The sequence below is a fragment of the Rhineura floridana genome, chromosome 2 (genome assembly GCF_030035675.1).
Source record: "Rhineura floridana isolate rRhiFlo1 chromosome 2, rRhiFlo1.hap2, whole genome shotgun sequence".
In the NCBI taxonomy this organism is placed as follows: Eukaryota; Metazoa; Chordata; class Lepidosauria; order Squamata; family Rhineuridae; genus Rhineura; species Rhineura floridana.
This window is the reverse complement of record NC_084481.1, coordinates 191,750,224-191,771,622: the sequence shown is the minus strand read 5'-3', so window position 1 is coordinate 191,771,622 and position 21,399 is coordinate 191,750,224. Positions and strand designations below refer to the sequence as shown.

Genomic DNA, 21,399 nt, shown 5'->3' with positions numbered 1-21,399 from the left:
CAAAGCTGGTTTCCATAGATGAAGAAGCAGCAGCAGCTGCTGCCACATGCACCGTCCTGTGTGAGAAATATAATTCAGCAGGTGTTGAATCTGCCACAATTACTTTTTTGGAAGTCACTCCACACAGCAGCTTCCAAATATGTTTCATTATGTCAAATAGGCACCAGTGTAGTTTTCACACACACAAGTGTGTACTTTTATTCCTATGTAGGAAAAAAGTATGACATACGAGTTGCCTTCAGAAGCGAAATTAACCCCAGCTTCCGGCTGTCTTGTGTTAAAGTCAAGCAGTCCTCCATCGCATATATTTTTTCTTTCAGATAATGGCCGATTAATAAAACTTTTCTTAGAATTAAATAAATTAAATTTATGCGGAGGTAGCCAATGTGGTGCCCTCCAGATATTGTAAGGACTACTCCCATCAACTCTGTTCATTGGCCATGCTTGCTGGGGCTGATGGGAGTTGTAGTCCACAGGAGGGCACCACATTGTCTATCCCTCCATCAATGTACACAGTTCGCCCTCTGGCTGCCATGTGCGAATGCATCAATAAGTTAGGTAAACTTCTCAGACTGACATTTCTTTTTTCCTACTAGTGGGTGTGACTACAGCCAACATTCCTTTCTCCTTTATTAGAGAGTGAAAGGGATCCCTTGAGGCACAGGGATAGCTGAGAGAGAGGAACTGAAACAAAAGAGTTATGGAGAGAAGCTGGGGCAGCCTCCTTTGCATCATACCATACGCAAGTTACATTAGTTTGTTCACAGGTAAAGAGTGTGCCAACTTCCAGCTCGCTGCAGAGATAATAAGGACTGCAGAGTCCTTATCAGCCAAGTGAATGACTCTGCTTTCGCTGTAAGCCTCTAGTCCTCAGTGTTGTCACAGTTAAATGTATAATGCTGGAAATGAATGTCATGTGGCTAGGTCAGACTATTCCACCGCCAGCCACCAATTGACTCCACAAAGCATACACAACCCCCTTTAAATATAATAAAGCCATTGAGGCAAAATACCAAACAATGCAGAAGACAGAAAGAAGGATAAGTAAAAGTTAACATTTACTGAGATACAGGACTGAGTATTATGAAGGACATACATGGATGGACATGGCAGTGAAGCCAATGTAAAGGGCACAGGCCCATTTCCCAGCACGCCGAGGGAAAAGGAGCCAGGTGCCGAAAAAGTAACACAATGGAGATAACTGTGTCATATGCATTTATAACAAGGAGACCGGAATAACATACATTTATACAGGATCACATCTAGTGATTATATAAATCCATATAGAGGTTGCTGTATAAAAAAACTTTATAAAAATATAAAAAAGTGTTAAAATGTGCATTTTAAAAGCATGGCCTGGGCAGCTGGACTGTAAACATTACACTGAGGGTGTGCTTGTGGGGGCGCCTGCGCCACAGTGCCACAGACAGGCCCAGCGATGAGGCAGGACTTTGTGTCAAGTGTTTGCCATTCTTGGTTTCTCGTTTTGTTCTGAAGAGAGCATGGAGGGCAGAGGCAGGGTCCAAAAGGGGAGGATACAGGAACGGATGCCTACACAGCTCTGCCTGCTGCCAGCTTCCTCCTGCCCTAGTTTTCTCTAGTGCTCAAACCTTTTGTCCCTGCTGACTGCCAACCATTAGCCATAGGAAGAGGGGCGATGGCAACCCACAATGCTACCTCCTAGCATCCTAACATGTTCCAGACTAGGAATGCCCTGGGATGGGTTGCTTGAAAAATCTCCACGGCTGAACTGCCATTTCGATGAGGCCCCAGAAAAGCCTTTGCAACAGCTGCCATATCCACTTGCGTCAAGCCTTGGAATGGCAGCGACCGCTTCCCTGCTGGCTGTTTCTGATGTGATCCTCTCCTCCTTCATCCCCTCCATTTGGGGGATAAACGTGCAATCCCCAAGGAAGCTCACTGTGTTCTGGTTGCACCAATCTCTAGTGCACAGTTCTTTGTACAGTACATAGATGAGAGACTCTCAGAGATCCTGCTTTGTCTTCTTTGCCACCTACTTTCTCTTGGGCTCACCAGGCCCCCTTCACTTCTTCTCCAGCTGCTCTAACAGTGGGTTGGCTTCACTCTCTGGAGTTTTGACACTATCTGTCCGCACAATGCAGGTGGGGCGGTGGCGGTTCAGCATCAAGATCAGCTGCTGCCTCTCTTGCTTCAGCTCCTCTATCTGGGCTTTCAGCTCAGCATTCATGAGCTCCAGGCGTTCAGATTCCTATGTAGCACCAAAGAAACAAGCGGGTAAACATTTTTAAATTGTTATACCGCTGCATTAAGAAGAAGCCACAATGTCACGTGATGCACAAAACAAACAAAACAAAAAAAGCAGAGGATCCATCATATACCGGTGTATTTCCAGGCTCCAGCTTTACGCTGGCGTGGGAAACCTCCAGATGGTGTAGGACTGCTACTCCCATCAGCCCTAGCCTGCATGAACAATGGTCAGGGCTGACGGGCGTTGTAATCCAACAACATCTGCAAGGCCACAGGTCCCCTGCTTCTCCCTTACTGGATTCATACCCAAGTCGTTAAATGTTCAAACATCATGTAGAGGAAGAGCAGTAAAATGGAGGCTTCCAGTGAAACAGGATTTTGTCCGATATTTTTACCCATCCTAAAAGCACGCACTGGACAAGAGCACAGAACGAAGTTGTGGAGAAACAGAAATCCCTATGCTGGCAGAGGGAAGAGAACGGGGCACCCACCCGCTGCAGGAACTCTGTCCTCTCCTTCTTCTTGTTCCGACATCGAGCAGCTGCTACTTTGTTCTTCTCTCGGCGCCTTTTCCTCCTTTCCTCTTCTTCATCTAGCTAAAGGGAAAGGCACAAGCACACCATGACAACCAGACAAAGAAGAAAGTGGGCACGACAAACTCCTTGAAGGAAACTCCTGACTAACTCTTGTGCATGCTTTTTGCATGCAGCTGTTTGCATAAGCTTCAGTCCTTGCCTGCAAAACCCCAGCTACAACATCCCAGGGCTGTTCTCCCACGGGACGCTCGTTTAAGACTTGGTCACTACCGTCTTACCTGGACCATTTGCTCTCCCTTCACAGCTGTGACAGTGCTTACTACTGCTGGCATACATACAGTACCTTCCTACGCTCTGCTCTCTTGCATAGCACAGCCAAGTTCCCTGACTGCCTTTTGTGTGTACTACTACTATTGGACTTTTTTGCCCACATCACTAGTGATTTGCAGCACAATCGTATACATGTTTCTGCAAAAGCATCACAGAGTTCACTCTTGAGTAAGCGCGCACAGGACTGCATCCTCCCCCCTCCCTCCCCCTCTCATTAAAGTTAAGAGTTAGAATAGGGATGGAGAACCTGTGGCCCTCCAGATTTTGCTGGACTCCAATTCCCATCAGCCCCAAGTTAGCACAACCAATAGTCAAGGATGGAGAGCAACCAGGCTCCCCATCCCTGACTGAAAATGTCCATGTATTCACTATTCCAGTTAATTTCAATGCCAACATTGGTACTTAAGGCACTTGCTAATGCACAAAGTGGAACAAAAAAGCAAGCTTCACCTCTGTTAAAATTGCACACATAGGATTGGTGTGTGTGTGACACATACATCAAGAAGGTCAGGGCAACACATAGGGTCCTCCCCCCTCCCCACTTTTATTTTCAAAACAACCCTGTAGGGTAAGTTAGGCTGAGATATATGCAGTTGGCAGAAGATCACCTAGTGAGTTTTATGGCTGAGTGGACTAGACGGGCCTTTGGCCTGGCTCTCCACTGCTCATGTCCAACACACTGATCACTCTGCCACGGTGACTCTCTCCAGAGCTATTCCAATACTATTAGTTTGTCATTTGAAGAGTTAATATTTGAATCAGGACTTCCAGGCTCACAGCTCATACTCTTGGCCACTACATTAGCACTCTGTGATTAAACTTTTGTTTACTTAATATGCTTAATGTTTATCAAACTAACAATTAACTGCAGACATATATACATTCCTTCTCCCTCAAGAGTAGCATTCAGTAGGTTGGGGCAATGAAAGGGAATGAGCTCTCCTTAAAAAAGTTTTGCAATTCCTTGGGAAAGAAATTGGCTATGTTTGGATGCAACATTAAACCATAAATCATGGCTAAGGAAATTAGTCTGTGCATGCAGCCTGAGCAATCCTGCTTTTCCCTGCCTTTCTCCAGCAGAGAAACAAACCATGGCTGGCTCAGGGTTATAGTAAAACTAACTACAATCTGAAGCCAAGGTTTGTTCTTGGCTCTCTGATGGTGTTTTGTTGGAAGAAACAAAGCACAAGTGCTGATTAAGACACACTGCTAAGCCAGCCAATCCACGATTCGTTTCCCTGCTCGATCAATGGTTTGTTTCCCTGCTTTGCTAACGCCGCTCGTGTACAGTATAACTTGCTTAACCATGGTTTATAGCTTAGCACTGCATCTGAACACAGCCATTGTAGGGGTGCAAAACACACTGAACATTAAAAAGGTGTATTAAAGATGTTTACCAGTCCCTTTGGGATGATGCCTTCCTCACACCCCCTGTGGCTTTTTATGCAAACTAAGAATACAGCAGCGGGTGCCCTCCTGGCTTCCCCCATCCTGCCCGACATGAATGACAAGTTTTAGGCTGTTTCTCACCTCAGTCACTCTACTCTACAACTCCATTATTCTGCTTTCTAGACTGTATCACATTCAGAGGGCTACCATGCCTCATGACTACTTCCTCTCAACCAGCAAAGAATATTCACTATCTCATACATATGCATACAAAGACAAATTTGAATATGCACATTCTTGTACATTTATGAAGCCATCTCATAAATGCCTAAATCCTGACACTGCTTGAGCAACTGGACACCCCAGAGGGCGTTAGGGAACTTGTAACTGTCTTTACTTATTGAGCCCACAAGATCCTCACAGCGGCTGGTATTGCCAGGTTCCTCCCCCCCCCAACATTTTCTATCCTGTCTTTCTCTAAAACGACAGATACACACACACACCCCAGGAGCAACAGCAGCATAGTACAATAAGAAAATAAGCATTATAAAATTCATAGCAATTTAAAAATTAGCAGTATAAAAACAACAGTCAGTGATGCTCCCAGTTTCTCCTAATGTAAAATAAAGCCAATGGCTGACAGCAACACAACAAAAAAATAAATAAATAAAGGCTAAACAAAGTAGAGATCTACACCACACACAGAGAGAGACACACACAATGTTTGTTTTTAGCGTTGTACGAATGACTAGAGTTACAGTTCGTCGTAACTGAGGCCCCAAGTGCACTGCAGATCCAAAGTAGTCCCCTGCAAGAAAATACTGTCTATCTTTTATCAGACCAGGATTACTATGTTACGCACAGGGTAGCCCTTTTTGCCTTGGCGGCACAAAAGCTACAAGGGAAATATGTTGCAGAAGTGCTAAACAAATCATAAGGGGATTATGGTTATCTACCCCCAAATATATCTGATGTATATGACCCAGGGATATATCTCTGTTTTAATGTCTTCCTTTTTTTTAACTGTTTTAAATGTTGGCTGTTCTTTTTGTTTCAAAATTGTATATTGCAAAGGCCTATGGCTAGGCAATAAAGTTTTGATGAGTAAGAATGTTCTGCCAAAGTAGCATCCTACCACTTAAACAGTCACAGCTTCCCCTGAAGAATCCTGAGAACTGAAATTTGTTAAAGATACTGAGAATTGTTAGGAGATCCGTATTCCACCCAGGGCTGCAATTCTTAGAGTGGCTTAATAATCCCTTTTCCCATGGAACTCTGGAAATTGTAGACCTGTGAGGAGAGCAGCAGGTCTCCTAACAACTCATAGCACCTCTCTTAACAAAATTCCCAGGATTCTTTGGGAGAAGCCATGACTATTTAAAGTAGCATGGTACTGCTTTAAATGTATAGTGCAAAGAGGACCTGACATGTCATATTATCATTTTGGTGGGGCAGTGGGTAGGAACATGTCAACAGAGAAAAGGCCTGTGAACATCACCACTTACGGACAACACAAAGGGATGTCTATAGAAACAGCTGGCACCTGGGAGAATCTTTCTGAAACTCACCTCACTTTTCACTGGCTGAGGCCTCTTGCCTAGTTTCACCTCCAAGAAGTGTAGTGGCGAAATCATGGCCCCAATGTTGCGAATGTCAGCATACTTCAGCTCTTCCGCTGTCAAGGTGGTACCAGGCAACCCTGTCAAGGGGCCGAGGCCAGGCAGAGCACCAGCTGTCAGGGATGGGTCTGGAATCTGCCCAGGCATCATAGCAGGATATACAGTTCCACAGTCTACAGAAGAGAAAGAGAAACCATCAGTCACTACGGGAAGCTGAGCAGCGATAATCCAAAAAGGCAAAGCAAGCACAGTTCATTTTGAAGCCAAGGAGAGAGAGTATAAACATAGATAAGGAACATCATGATTTGTTTGTCTCTGCTGAACCAACTTGTCAAAGGAAAAGCAAGGTATACCAGGTTAGAAACTTTACCCCCAATGAGACAGAGAGACATCTTCCTAGAATGTCAGCCAGAGACTTTGGAGGATGGAGACCTAGATGAACATGAAGAAGTCCCACTTGCACTGTGAAATAGCTACAAAACATGACACCAAAGTAGCAGGTTGGTTGAAATAAAATATCATGCAAAGTCATGATAATTGAAACTTTGCATCTTTTTGTGTGTGATGACAAACTTTAACACTACTCAGTCAGGAGTGAAGAAGGTTGGTGGACAGAAAAAAAGGTAATTACTGATTTCTATGCCAGAGGGCAATAATACCAGCTTCATGAAGTTGACACTTTAACAGACAGGAAGCAATGATTATCTAATGTAGGACTCAATACGAGTTTAAAAACGAAGGTGGAATGGCAGAAAGTTCGCTAGCTAGTTACAGATTATTTAAGACTAGAACATATGGAGTTTCTCCAGATAAAACCTGTAAGGCAAATGATCAACCTGAACGCAAGCTCCAAATATAAGGATGCTCCCACAGAAACAAACAGCAACTTAAAATCCTTCCCATATCTTAATTGGATACGTGCTGGAAGCAGACTGCCACAGTAAGATTAGTGATGATTTCTCACAAAACACCACCTTGGATAAATTTGGCTGAAAATCTATAGTGCTAAACACAATAAAGACAGGAAGCAGAAGTAATACAAATCAACTTCATGACCAGTTATAGCAGTTCTGCATGGAGACCGAAAACTGCCACTATTGCAACACTGAGAAATCACCTGTGATCACAACTGTCAAAACATAAAATGAAAAGATGGGGGACAACTAACTAGCTTTCTTCATGGGGTGAAAGAAACACAGATTCTATGTTAGAAAGAAGAAAATGAGTATGAAATTAAGATAGAGGACCACTGACTGATAGAAAGCTTTGCAGAATCCACTTGATAAAAATTAATTGCCATTGATACTGTTTACTGTAAATGAGAATACGTACTTTATGCAGAGCACAGAAGAGGGAGATTACTTGTAAGAAAAGCACTCCTACTCAAATTTGAAGGGCAGTCACTAGCAACTACATATTAATTTGTTTGATATAAATCACATTTCATAGAACCTCAGAACTATGAGTGAAATCCAGAAAAAATTAAAAACACTGATATCCCACTAATTTCAGTAGAGTTCAGGTCAGTATCCCTCCAGAGTTAAGCACGCTGAAAACACAATCCTATGTTTAAGAATAAGGAACAGGTAAGTACTTGAAATATTTGCAACTTTGCCATAGGACACAAATTTGCATTTGCGCATTTAGGAATGGTTACTAGAATTTAAAATTTCCATCCAAATCACCTCAAATATATTTTTCCAATGAATTGGCACCCTTTCACCCCAAATCAGTAGTTCCTCTTCAATTACAACTTACACTGGCTACAAACAGATGAGAGAAAATGCACAAAAAGGGTGGGGGATGGGTTTTTTTCTAAGCCTTTTCATACACACCCCTAAAAATGGCAACATTTGCACCAAACTAGTGATTCAAAAATTTGACAGAGCACTAATTGGAGCAAGCTGAGGTCAGAGAGCCGGTGTGGTGTAATAGTTAGTGTGTCAGATGGGGACCTGGGAGAGCAGGGTTCAAATTCCCACTTGGCCATGAAGTTTACTGGGTCACCTTGGGCCAGTCACTGTCTCTCAGTCTAACCTACCTCACAGGGTTGTTGTGAAACTAACATCAGCAGGGGGAGGACCATGTTTGTACACCACCTTGAGCTCCTTGGAGGAAAGATGGGATATAATGTAATGTAATTAATCAATGGGTCACCCCCAATTATTCTCATAACCAGATTCTACTCCAAAATTTAATCAGCTTTTCTTCAGTTAATTACTCCCATTTAATTAATCATAATTACTGCAATAAATTAAATTCAAAATAAAATAAAGTGCTACACAATTCTGTTCGAAGGAGGGATTGTCCTTACTATGAGATGCGGTCCAAGGTGTTAGCCAGCAGGTGGTGGTGGTCTTTTTCATTTTTTAGAATTTAATTAATTGGCAAACCAACAGCTCACAGAGCTGCTGCACACTGTAAATTGAAGCATCAAATGCCCCAGCCTCTGGAAAACCAACTTCTGTTTCCAGGGACACTGACTGCATGGAAAAAGAAATGGCTGCCCCATGGGGCCATGAGGATAGCCATTTTCTTTTCCGTCCAGCGTGTGACACCAACACTTTCAGTTTCTCTTGGCCTTCAGAGACAAGGAGAGAAGAACTAGCAAGTGCCTTTTATCAGTGATGTGGTGGCTGCAGAGCTCAGAGCACCTCAAACTACCAATCAGCTGTACAGTGATGTGGTGGATGCCGTATCTGAGGAGAGCAGAATGCAGCACTGCATAGGTGCTGTGTTTGTTAGTTAGAAGGAAGGGTCTGGTAGAGTTTCCACTCACCCCTGTAGCTGCCACAGCTGATTGGTGGTGGCATGAGGCAATCTGACCCCTCAGACCTGAGACACAGCACAAAGGATTCAGGGGACTAAACCTCCCCAGCACCCCCACTTACCAATGCTTCAACCCCTGCTAAGAAGTAAGTCCCATTTATTTCAATGGAGCACCAGCTCATTTTATTTTCTCTAGACTGAGGTTCATGTTCCCACTTGATAACAAAATTCTGAAGCAATCAGAGCAAAAAGCATTATATAATTAATCAAAACTGCCCACTTGGAAAATTAGCCCTGTAATCGGCTATATTGAATTCTCCAAGTCTTGCTTCAGTTCAGTATTTTAAGCTCAAGATGCAATCAATTTACAGTGCAAATCCAATACATGCCTATTTAGAAGTAAATCCCATTGTTAAAGGGGTTTACGCCCAAGTAAGTGGGTGTAAACTGCAGCCTTGAAGGCTGCAGTTCTCTGCACATATTTATTTGGGAATATACTCAGTTTAATTCAACAGGATTTTTTTATTTATAAAAGTATTTATACTGCCCTATCACAAATCATGAGGGTGGTGTACAACAACATAAAAACATTTAAAAACAATACAAAACAATAACTAAAATGACTGGCTACTAAAAAAAAAAAAAAAGATTCAACAGCTGCATAGGTCTATCGGCACAAAAAAGTCTCCCAGGGACACCGGAAAGTCAGAAGTGTAGATACCTGCTGAATCTATGCCAGAAAAGTGTTCCACAGCATGGGACAGGTGACACTAAGTGCCCAGCATCTGGTTGAGGCCAGTGAGGCCTATGTAACATGGGGGACAATTAACAGTGCTGCTCCAGGTGATCTCAGTGATTCGGCTGGGATATAATGACTCAAGTGTTCCTTACGGTATCTTGGAGCCAAGTTGCTCAGGGCTTTGTATATCAACACAAAAACCTTGAACCTGGCCCGTTAACATATCAGCAGCCAGTGCAGATGTTTTAGTAGAGGTGTCATATGCTATCAGTCGTCTGTCTCCATCAGCAGTCCAGCCTCTGCATTCTGCACCAGCTGGACCTTCTGGACACACCCAAGAGCAGCCCCACATAGAGTGCACTGCAATAATCCAGTCTCAAGGTTACCAATTCATGGACTACAGCAACCAAGTTTTTCCAGTTCAAATATGGCTGTAGCTGGTGTACCAGATGAAGTTGATAAAATGTACTCCTAGCCACAGAGGTCACTTGGGCCTTGAATGACAAAGACGTATCTAGGAGTAACCCCAAGCTAAGTACCTACTCCTTTAGAGCGAGTGCAACCCCATCCAGATTAGGCAACCAACTTATCTTCCAAACACGGGAACCACCTACCCACACAGCCTCTGTCTTCCCAGGATTCAAACTCAGTTTACTGGCCCTCATCCAGTCCATCACTGCATTAAGATACTGGTCCAGAGTTTGCACAGCCTCTCCTGATTCAGATGTTATGGAGAAGTAGAGCTGTGTGTCATCAGCGTACTGATGGCACCATGCTCCAAAACTAATGACTGCACCCAGTGGCTTCATATAGCATTGGAGGCAAAATAGCACCCTGCAGAACCCCATAGCACAGGTGTTGAAGTAGTACACTGTAGTACAGTGCCTCTGATACCCATCTCACAGAATCAATCCAGGAGGCCACCATGGTCAATGGTATCAAAAACTGCTGAGAGATCGAGTAATAGTAACAGGGTCGCACTCCCCCTGTCCCTTTCCCAATACAGGTCATCCACCTGGTTGACCAAGGCTGATTCAGTCTCGAAACCAGGCCTGGATCCAGATAATCAGTTTCAGGCAGGAACATTTGCAGTTGCTCCATCTCCACCCTCCCCAAAAACTAGGTATTGGCGACTGGCTGATACTTGTCACACACCATTGGAGCCAGGATGGACATTTTAAGGAGCAGCTGTATCACCTCCTTGTTAAGGATGGCTGGCACCTCCCCATCATGCAATGAGGCATTCACAGCAGTTTAGACCCATCTGGCCACCCTGTTCCAGCTAGCAGGCATATGTAGCACTGCTAAATTTCCTTGAGCTTGGGACACCAAAGGATGTATTCTCCAGCGGGTCCAGGACAAGGTTGAGCAGTGCAAGCTGGTCCCCACTGGGACTGATAGAGCGGAAGGCAGGAAGGTCTACAGTAGGTGGAGCCAGAGCCAATGGCCAGCAGAGCTAGCTCCAGTGTTAGGCAGTCAACTAATTCTGGTACAACTAACTAGTTTTGTACCATTCTTACTTCCTGCTGAATACTACAAAGGCTATCCTGAGACCAGGGAGGAGGAAGCTGACCATGAGTGCCACACCCTGGACTGGTTGTAAGGAGGCGGGCAGGTGGGGGCTGGCTGAGCTTGGTGGGGCAGTGCCCCTATTTGCTCTAACAGGCCAGTCTCCACTGAGGAAGAGTTTTCCCTTATGATCCTTCAGGATATAATTATGCTGTTTCACACTTAGATTCTGGGAAATGTTTCTTGCATCGGAGCCTCGTCAACGAGAGATGCCAGATTAGCCGAATCAGGAGGATGTCTGTGTACTATCACAAAAGCTATTTACAGTAAGCCAGTCTTTCCATTAGAAAATGGGGAGGGAGAGAGAACACTATACTTGAACCATGGGCCCCTGCAGATCTCCTTAGAAACATCCTTAGCATTTCACATTCCTTAGATAGAAACTCACATAAAGGGGGTGGAATATGACCAGATTGCAGGCCTTATTATCATCTATAGATGTCCCTATATACAGTCTAGAAACATCAAGGCCTTAATGAATGGTGTGGTAAGATGACAGGTACGGGGGGAGGGGGGCTGGGATGCCTGTATGACTCTTCCCTACCAGCTGAAAAGCAGAGCCTTTTTCCTGCAGAGGTAGAATCTGGATTTGCCTTAGATGTCTGTTTACTTTCACTAGGATAGTGAGCGCATGACCCACACACACACACACACACAATCTCACAGTCTGCTATCCTGGCACTTTAGGGATAACTTAATGAAATACAATTACAGGAAAAAAGAAAATTTGGACATAATAGTTTGTCCTATGTTAAGCAGACACACTACACTGCTTCTGCAGCTTGGTAGGCAGTTTTCTCCCTACACCTCTGTTGGCACAACATCCCTGCTAAGAGGAACATAGGAAGCTGCTTTGTACCAGGTCAGACTATTTCTCCATCTTAGCCCAGTATTGTCTACTTTTGACTGGCAGCAGCTCTTAAGGATCTCAGGCAGAGAAAGGGCTTTCACATCACCTGTTACCTGCTCCTTTGAAATGATGATGCCAGAGATTGAAGCTGGTGCTGCCCTGGGCTTCTTTTGGGAGGAAGGGCGGGATATAAACTGCAAAGCATGTGCTCAGCCACTGAGCTGTGGCCTCTCCGCTAATTCCCCTACAATGAAAGCAAACCAATTACTCTCATTAGCTGGAACTTCTGTATTAAATAAATAAACAATAAACAATAAAATCATAGAATAGTAGAGTTGGAAGGGGCCTATAAGGCCATCAAGTCCAACCCCCTGCTCAATGCAGGAATCCAAATCAAAGCATTCCTGACAGATGGCTGTCCAGCTGCCTCTTCAATGCCTCCAGTGTCAGAAAGCCCACTACCTCTCTAGGTGATTGGTTCCAGTGTCATATGGCTCTAACAGTTAGTTTTTTCCTGATGTTCAAAGTATAAATTTATACTAAATAAATAGGGTTATTTAATCCCAAATTTGGGTCCAAGAGCTTGCCTTCTTCAAATGCCCCTCCCACTTCTGATTGCTCACACACTCTCAGTTCAGTGCCTTCCCTACCACCTTTCATTCGTAAAAAGAGTGCTTCAAGCACCTCTTATTTTGTGACTCTAAGAGGAACAAGGAAACCTGTTGAACTAGATGGGTGTGGCGGAAATGGTTCTACTGCCAAATTGCCATTAAGTTGGAAGAGCCATAGCTCAGTGGTAGAACCAGTGCCAGTCGGTGCAGACCAGGTGTGGGAAATCTTGGCACTCCACATGTTGCTGTACTACAACTCTCATCATCCCTGGCCATTGGCCATGCTTGCTAGGGCTGATGTAATCTGTAGTTCAGCAACATCTGGAGGGCCAAAGGTTCCCCACACCTGGTGTAGACAATACTGAACTAGATGGACTTAGTGCAGGGCAGCTCTTTATGTCATCTTTATGGGATGGCAGCTGATTGAAGGCACATTGGGAGCATGCCCATGCTTTTGTTACCAAAGCCACTTTTAAAAACCTCTTCGTGGGGCACTGGATTCCAGAAGAAATTCGTGCCGTGGAAATGCCATTTTAAAAAGTGATTTTGGGTAGAAACACACAGGTGGGTTCATCTTACTCCTCCCTTTAAATAGTGTCCCTCTCTATCTTTACAGCAATTTGGCAGCAGACTCAGTTCTGAACTTCTGACACATGGATCTGTGGCTGTCATATCTGCTTTGGCCCCTAAGAGGATCACCTCACATACCTCAGATAGAAAAGTCATTTTTGATGGCAACAAGTTTTTAATAGAGCATTGTACACAACCAGAATCATCTGGAGGCAGGAAAATGCAAGAATCCCCTTTTCAGGTTAGAATTTTTCTGGAAGCCAAGGATAATTTTTCCTGTGTGTGAGGCGGACATATTCTTTTATATATAATACCCACATTTGGGTACTAGTCTTGAGGCTTTTGTAGTCTCTTTTATTATTTATGACATTTTTATACCACCCTACCTTAAAACTGAGCTCAAGTCAGTGCATTGAGCCTCAGAACCTCAAGTCACCTAAGGCTCAGAACAGATCTTGTTTCCCACCTTGCTAACTTCGGCCTGCTACATACTCACCTGTGCTATAGATCAGGGATGAGGAGCCTGTCGCCTCTAGTTGGGAGTTCAAGTTCAACAACATCCGGGTGACCAAAGGTTCCCCATCCCTTCTGTAAATTTTTCTCACACAGTGGAGCAACAAGCACACATTTGCCCTCTACGTAGGGTACTGTCTATGCAAGGCATCCATGTGAAAACTCAAATGTGTACAATTGGAGCATATGCACAATCTCTCCGGCCCCTCTTTCTTCTTTATTGGGGGACAGAATAATTGCACAAATGCCTGAAGCCACCAAAACCAGCCCACTCCGTCAGTCACAGCTGTGTGTACAATGGAGGGGACAGAGTTCCTGCCTGCAAAGAGGTTAGGCGTATGAACCAGGCCTTAGATTACTTTTCAGTGTTCATCAACCCTCCTAGCACCTTTTCTATGCTATATGTATCCAAAGGAGTAGGCCCTTGCTTACAATGGTTGATGTCAAATAAACCTTAAGCTGATACAGCAGTTTTTTGTTCATTGCTAAGGCAAGGATGGACAATTAGCTGATTAGGAGCTAGAGCTGACATTCACTCCAAGGTTTATACGCCTCAAACCCAACCACAACAGAAGGAAATGTGCTCTTAGGTACAGAAAGCCAGCAGATTCCAGATCCTCCCACGACTACTGACATGACATATCAGACCTTCATGCAGTCTTCCTGGGCCATTTCTTGTATCCAGAGCACAGCCAGCATCATAGGATGTCCTTGTTAGGCCCTCACCAGTCTCCCTAAACCCCTGCAGGGTCCCACTGCCAACACTTGAAGCCTCCAAGTCCTCCTTGCTGTTACTGCCTGTTCACCTGGCATCTCCAAGCATGCAAACAGTGACATGAATGAGGAGATGGAACAACATCCTCCACTTGCCTTGCACTTGCCCCTCTTGGAAGCAAGCAAATGGCCCAGTGAGAGAGGGAAAGCAAGGGGGCAAGGAGGGGGCTTATGGGGACATTTCCCTTTCCAAAACCTGGAGCCAGAATGTAGAGGATGTTTTTCAAGGCCTCTTATTCAAACGGTTGGAAACGAGTTACTTCTAGACCTTCTTGATTGATGAGCACATTATTTCAACATCAGCAAATATACAAGTTCTTCCTACAGTCCTAGCAAGTGATAAAAGGGCAAATTACTGGGGAAATAAGGACCACCTCTATTGCAACAATAGCAGAATCTGCAGGTAGTGCCATCTGCTTTTCTTGAGCAAAGGCCATTGTGATGCAGACCATATTGCAATGAGGAAATAATAATAAATAATGGACTGCCTTCAAGTCGATCCTGACTTATGACAACGCTATGAATAAGGTTTTCATGGTCAGCAGTATTCAGAGGGGGGTTACCATTGCCTCCCTCTGAGGCTGAGAGGCAGTGACTGGCCCAAGGTCACCCAGTGAGCTTCATGGCTGTGTGGGGTCTCCCAGGTCATAGTCCAACACTCTAACCACTACATCACATGGGCTCTCATTGCAATGAAGAAGTTGCAAGTATTTGTGAAAGGGATGAGATATCCCCATGGGCATGGGGAGCATAAAATGTCAGAGGATTGAAAGCAAAAGGCAACCAATTTGCTTTTCATTTCTCTAGAAATTCTGCTAAATCCTCCAAAGCAAGCCAAGTAATCCCAAGACATCCAACTGTTGCCCCTCACAAAAAGGGTGGATTTGGATTGCAAGCCCTATGTCCTGTCTGTCCACCTACGCAAATGGGCATTTTAAACTGTCAGGAACTACACAAAGAATCTGACATCCTAACAACTGGTATCCCAGACGCCCCCACAGGCTTGCAGAGTCCCAGTGGAGAGATATCTGGCAAAAGCCTGCAGATAATTTTCATGCAGGCTTCGAGAAACAAGTTGAAAAATTCCTAGCCTGACTGTGTGAAGCATTTGTCTCTGCTAAGCTCTCCAAGCCCCAACATACACACACACACAGAGGGAGGGAGAGAGTTTGGCAGTGGTTGCGTTCCAGGGTTGGTAATACAAGCCATGAAGCAAGCTGCCAAGACAAGCAACAGAATGAGCCAGGCCCCATTTCATTGGCCACCATACGTTGCATATGGCCCTGGAACCAGCCAAGAGAGTGTTCTCACCCACCTTGAGGGCATAGGAGACCCTGTGTTTTCAAATACACCTCCACAGGGCCTTCATTAAAAGGAAAATGGAAACATAATGTGGCTCTTGCTTGCTCTTTTCTCTCTCTCTTTCTCTCTTGGTATTTCTCCTTCCTCTCAATTTAATCTCCAACCTATATTTCCCTACAACCAGAGGCAGGGGGTGGGGGGAAAGAGAGAGCTGCCTTCTGGAATGGAGCACAGAGGACTGTGGCTTTAACCCCACTTTATGCCCATCTGCTAAAGCAGACTTAGGAGCACTGCCTCTACTCACTTAAGTCTCAAGGGACTCCTTTCTTTTGCAGGTTTAAGAGAACTGGAAGGAGGAACATTGATGGAATAGTACTTTTGCAATATCAGTCCCCTGGGTAATAAAACTAAAAGAGCTCAGATGGAATTGAAATTTGTTCAGTTTGAACTTGCACAGTGATTAGTGTGCATTATCACACTGTGCAGACCAATGGCGTGTGGGTGTGTGAAGCTGTCTGCAGAAAAGCACCATTACTCTACACTGCTGGTCTTGACAGAAAAAGAATCCCTTGTTCCCAGTTGTCAACCAAAACAATATACAGCAGGGCTTAGGAGAGCCTGCCCCATCTTGGCGCCCTCCAGATGTTGTTGGACTACACTCCCATCACCTGATGACTGACCATGTTGGCCTGAGACTAATGGGAGTTGGAAGTGCAAAATGTCTGGGGGCACTAGGTTGGGGAAGGTTAGCTTAAAGAAAATTCTGCTCCACTGTGCCATTTGTGGATCTGGAGTGGCAGGCCATACATTCATCTTGATGCATTGATCTCCACAATCATCAGCAACACTGTTGTATGTGCAGAAAACAGAATAAAAGCCTTGCTGACTCAGAGGAGCCTTCAAAGCATAAGAACTGATTTCCTGAATCCTATCAAAGGTCCATCTAGTTCATTCTGTTTGCAACAGCAGCCAATGAAACATCAAGACAGGGAAAATAGGCTGTTTTAGGAAGATGCTCTCTTTGTGCAGCATGTAAGTGCTTCGTGTAAGTCTGTAAAGCCCAACCTGCATGCCCTCCTTAACATGCCAAAAAAGGGTGTGGCTAAAGCAACAGACGTGCCCAAAGCTGTGAAATTTGCAAGCTTTAGAAATCACTTCCTGAGCTCCTCCAGGCAGGGCCTAATCCTACTGGCTCAGACTAAGTAACACTGGTGCATCCGAGGACGGTCCAGTCCCAATGGAGAAACACCAACCCACGCTATCCTTTTAGCTTCACATAGATATGTGAATGGAGAGGGATGCATATACCTGGGATCACACATACGGACACAAGTGGCAGGAGTGGATAAGAGGAACATACCATGATATTAACAACAGAACCATGTGGGAACCAGGAGTGCAGTAAGGCACTGAGTTTCTACATTGTCCTTTATTATACACTAGCTGCTGAACACAATATATAGAATGACTGCAGCCCCCTTCTCTATTTGCAGCCCCCTGGGCAAATTCAAAATACCCACTATATGAAGCCCTTTTCCACATCTTTGTGGGAACAGAAAAGTCTCAGCCAAGCCTATGGAAACTTCAATAGGATAGTTGTCAGTTTCCCCTGCCCTAGCCAGCCTATATAGCCCATCTTCATCTAACACTCCTTCATGGATGTGAATTGCTGGGTGAGTGAGGGGCCTTGTGTTCTGCTGGCACCTCGGTAAGGAGTTTGAGGGGCAAAACAGAGCAAAAGCAGGAGGAAAGAAAGGGAGTAACTGAGAGATGGAGGAGGCACTGAAGTGGGAAAAGAAAAGTGGTAGGAGGTGGTGGTATGTAATCAGCTGCAACAAAATGTAAATGTACTGCCTTCAAGTCGATTCCGACTTATGGCCACCCTATGAATAGGGTTTTCATGAGGCTGAGAGGCAGTGACATGCCCAAGGTCACCCAGTGAGCTTCATGGCTAGGTGGGGATTCAAACCCTGGTCTCCCAGGTCGTAGTCTAACACCTTAACCACTACACCACACTGGCTCTCTAATGAGCTGCAGTTGTGCAGAATTAAGACAGGATTCCCCGTGGGGGTGCAAGAGAGAGAGGGGAGATTAACAGCAAATGGGTTAAAAAGAAAACATTAAAATTGCAACAAAAATAATCTTTCTGCAAGGCAGCTGACTTTAGTTAACATAAAGCAGCTCTCCCTCAAAGTCTCAAATTGTGCCCACCTCCCTCATCACAGTGACCTGACCTGGTCTGGTCATGCTGACCTGGTGCACCTTGTGCAAGCATGTTCACACACACACACAACTTTCCCTTGCAGCATTCCCTAATCCAGGGACAGGGACCATATGACCTTCCGTATGTTGCTGGACTACAACTCCCTTCATGGCCAACCATTGGTCATACTGATTGGGGATGATGGAATCACAACAACATTTGGAGGACCAGTTTCCCCATCTTTGCTCTAACTGAACCTTTCCCAACCTGGCGCCCTCTAGATGTTTTGGACAGATGCCAGTTGTAGTCCAAAACATCTGGAGGGCGCCAGGTTGGTAAAGGCTGCTCTAATCTACCTTCTGATTATACTAAGTTATTATATAACAGATGATCCTTACTTGATGCTGCGAATTTTATTATACTAAAGTCTGGTCCTTTTCCAGCCCAAGATTCTGGGCCACAACGAGGTACAAGAGAACACCCTGACCCAATAAGCAGCTGAAGGAGAGGCGGGCATAGGAGAATGCTTCCCAACCTATTCTGGCACTTCATACCCACAAACGCTCATGCTGTAGTATTCCGCATTAATTAATTCAGAGTAACTACAGCCCCGCGGTTCCCTCTTTAATAACGAATGTTATCAGATCTTTTTGCAATAATTTCCAAATTACCCCCCCCCCAAATTCACTGGAGCCCCCCTCTTTAGCCACCCTGATTATTCGCAGGGCAGGATGGCGAAAGGCTGAAAAGGAACAAGTAGTTAGGAAAAGACCGCGGCGGCTTCGACCCCGGGGAATGCGTGAAGCGCTGCAAGCCCCGATAGAGTTTTGCGCTCCACGCGCGTTGCGCTTCAGAAAAGAGAGAGGCCCAGCCAGATCCTCCGGAGTCAGGTCCGAAGATGCAGGCGACCAGCCCAGAGCGTTGCTGCTGCCGAGGAAGAAGGAGCATGCGGCTGAGTTCCTGCGCTACCGAACTCCTCTGCCCGCCCTCTCGCCCGCATACGGTCCGTTCCTGTACCCACCGAACTGACGGCGAAGGTGCCCCCGGGGCCCGGCTGCAGCTGGGGCGGGCTGCACACTCAGCTCCACTGCAGCCGCCCAGCTCGGTGAGCGGCTCTCGGCCTCTCTCTGCAGGCCCGTTGTGCCAAGCCCAGTCCGGTCCCGGGAGGTGTCGCCGCGGCCACGGGGACGCCGGGGCGTCTGCAGCCCCCACCGTCACTGCAAGTCGGTTCTGTCCCTCGCCGTCCCTCCCGCAGGCTCTGTCGGACGGCTGGGTGGGTTGCATCAGCCCCAGTTATATAGCGGCCCCTGGTCTGCGGGGAGGGAATGCGGAACCGGCCGGGTTGCCAGCTCCAGACGTCAAGGTGGGAGGAGAAGAGGGGACCGCAGGGGAGGAGAGTGCAGGCCGGGAGGGGGGAGGCGGGACCACTTCTACGCTCAGCCCAACAGCGGATCGCTCGGCTGTTCCCGCCACCGCCTCCTCCGACTTTTCCTTCTTGCAGAACTGAGGCCGAATCTCAGCCTCGGAACCTTTCAGAGCCAGGAACCAGCGCAGAAGCAAACCAAGCGATAATAATAACAGTAGTAGTATAAGGGAATGACACTGAGCACGTGCAGAATACCTGCCTTCAACTCTTCATTGCGTTAACATATATGGGGAAAGAAGGCGAGAGGGCTTCCAGGTCAGAGGGCGTGACTTCCAGGCGGGCTTCAACCCCAGCATCTTCTTCCCTTTTAGAAAAAAAGGACAGAGCTGGGAAAGGGTAAAGCTTTACGAGCGGCTGATACACAGCACATATAATCGTCTTCATAGCGAGGCCAACAACACGGGGGTTATTCACCAGCCAGCCAGCCAGCAAGCATAGGACCCAGTTCTGTGCCACTTTCATGCCAGGAAACACACACAGCCATCGGGCAGGAACAAGATAAGAACCCTACAGTGTTTGTCCGAAGCAGAATGTTACAGATCATGAACGAGGAACTGGACTACAACTCCCGTCAGCCCCAGCCAGCATAGTCAAAGGCCCTATTATAGATCATTCAGAGGTTACCCGTACAGTGTGCTTGATAACAAAGAGATCAGGAAACTGGAGTTCTGACTCCATATCTAGGTTGGGTTGTAGGCTGCTGCTCAAGTCAATGCACTATCAATACTAGTGTTCACCGTTCACTAGACTTACAATGTGTGATTTCTCTCAAGAACATAAGAACAGTCCTGCTGGATCAGGCCAAAGGCCCATCTAGTCCAACATCCTGTTCTCCCAGTGGCCAACTAAATGCCTATGCAGCAGCTCACAAACCCTTTTTTAAAAAAACCGTCTTAACAATTTGGTGTTATCAGCAAACTTGGGTACCTCACTGCTCATCCCTGTCTACAGATCATTAGTGAACAAGTTAAAAAACAGGTCCCAGTGCCAATCCTTCGGAGACTCCACGGTCCATTGGGAGAACTGTCCATTCATTCCTACCCCTTGCTTCCTGTTCCTTAATCTGTTACTGATTTGTAAGAGGACCTCTCCTCTCATTCTATGACTACTAAGCTTTTTCAGGAGTCTTTGGTGAGAGTATCAGAATCATTTGAAATTCTATGAGCTCCTCCAGACAACCTATTTACTGAACATTCATCTTGATTTGCTTGCACAAAGCTTGCATGGATTGAGCTTTCATCCTGATTTGCTTGCAAGGTGTGTATACATATTCCTATTAATCATTCATTCACCCCATACTTTTCAATGCATTTCCCCATCACTTCTAACTGCAAAAAGTCTGTATTTTAAAAAGTTGATTTGTTACTTTAATCCACCTTAATTGTGCAAACTTAAATTTCCAATAAGCACTTGAATCCCTCCTGAAAAATAGTGAGTCTGGAGGTGACCTAACTACACAATGTTGACTGGATCACCTCTATCTATATGCATGCTGACCTCTCAAAAAACTCTAAAAGTTTAGTGAGACAGAAATCCTTGCAGAAGCCATGCTGAATCTGTTCAGCAAGACTTATTCTTCAATGTGCTTGATAATTTTATCTTTAATCATGCTTTCCACCAGTTTTCCTAGAACAGACATTTGGTAATTTCCTGAACCCTCCCTAGATCTCTTTTTTTAAAATTGGGTTATATTGGCCACTTTCTAGTCCTCAGGTACTCTTCTGTCTTGTCTCCTTACTCTCTAATTTTAGGGATTTTCCCCTTCACTGAATTTCCAAGAAGTATATATGCTGCAGAATTGAACATTGACAATGGTTTCCTAGCAAACATGATAAAAAACTCCATTTGCACAACCCATCTTTGGATCTAGCAACAGAAAAAATCAAGACTTAATAGAGGCTGTTGTTTCTGAGTGGACATGCACTCATGTAAGCAAAGGGGGTGGGAAAACTAGGACTCTGTTCAGTCCT

The 21,399-nt window shown here is 45.3% G+C and overlaps 1 protein-coding gene and 1 long non-coding RNA gene across 9 annotated transcripts in view; one reads left to right on the top strand and one right to left on the bottom strand.

Moving 5' to 3' along the window:
- LOC133377536 (uncharacterized) overlaps positions 1-13,571 on the top strand; it is an 86,661-nt gene extending 73,090 nt beyond the window's left edge. For 4 of the 5 annotated variants that reach the window (XR_009760728.1, XR_009760731.1, XR_009760727.1 and 1 more), the window contains one exon: positions 5,940-6,597. This is a non-coding gene — a long non-coding RNA (uncharacterized LOC133377536). Of the gene's footprint in view, positions 1-5,939; positions 6,598-11,346; positions 11,447-13,257 lie in introns of those variants that run through there. The other variant, XR_009760730.1, reaches the window with a different exon arrangement.
- JDP2 (Jun dimerization protein 2) lies at positions 1,041-19,695 on the bottom strand. Of its 4 annotated transcripts, XM_061611781.1 has the most exons (5): positions 19,025-19,619; positions 12,144-12,274; positions 6,053-6,276; positions 2,721-2,825; positions 1,041-2,230 (listed from the first exon to the last, which is right to left on the bottom strand). In XM_061611781.1, the coding sequence occupies exons 1-5, from the start codon at positions 19,285-19,287 to the stop codon at positions 2,045-2,047; spliced, it is 909 nt and encodes a 302-aa protein (XP_061467765.1). In that variant the 5' UTR covers positions 19,288-19,619; the 3' UTR covers positions 1,041-2,044. The 4 variants fall into 4 exon arrangements, with proteins under 4 accessions (XP_061467765.1, XP_061467767.1, XP_061467768.1 ...); XM_061611783.1 differs by lacking the exons at positions 12,144-12,274; positions 19,025-19,619 and adding an exon at positions 19,629-19,695; XM_061611784.1 differs by lacking the exon at positions 12,144-12,274 and having other exon boundaries at positions 19,025-19,198.
- Between the last annotated feature and the right edge of the window lie 1,704 nt (positions 19,696-21,399).

Bases quoted from the DNA above. Each gene is read 5' to 3' on its own strand.
- JDP2 (XM_061611781.1), bottom strand. From the start codon at position 19,287: ATGCAACCCACCCAGCCGTCCGACAGAGCCTGCGGGAGGGACGGCGAG. The intron at 12,275-19,024 runs GTGGGTACAGGA...CTTTCATTGTAG, and splicing joins GCACCTTCGCCGTCAGTTCG to GGGAATTAGCGGAGAGGCCA. The intron at 6,277-12,143 runs GTAACAGGTGAT...TCTCTTCTGTAG, and splicing joins TCATCATTTCAAAGGAGCAG to ACTGTGGAACTGTATATCCT.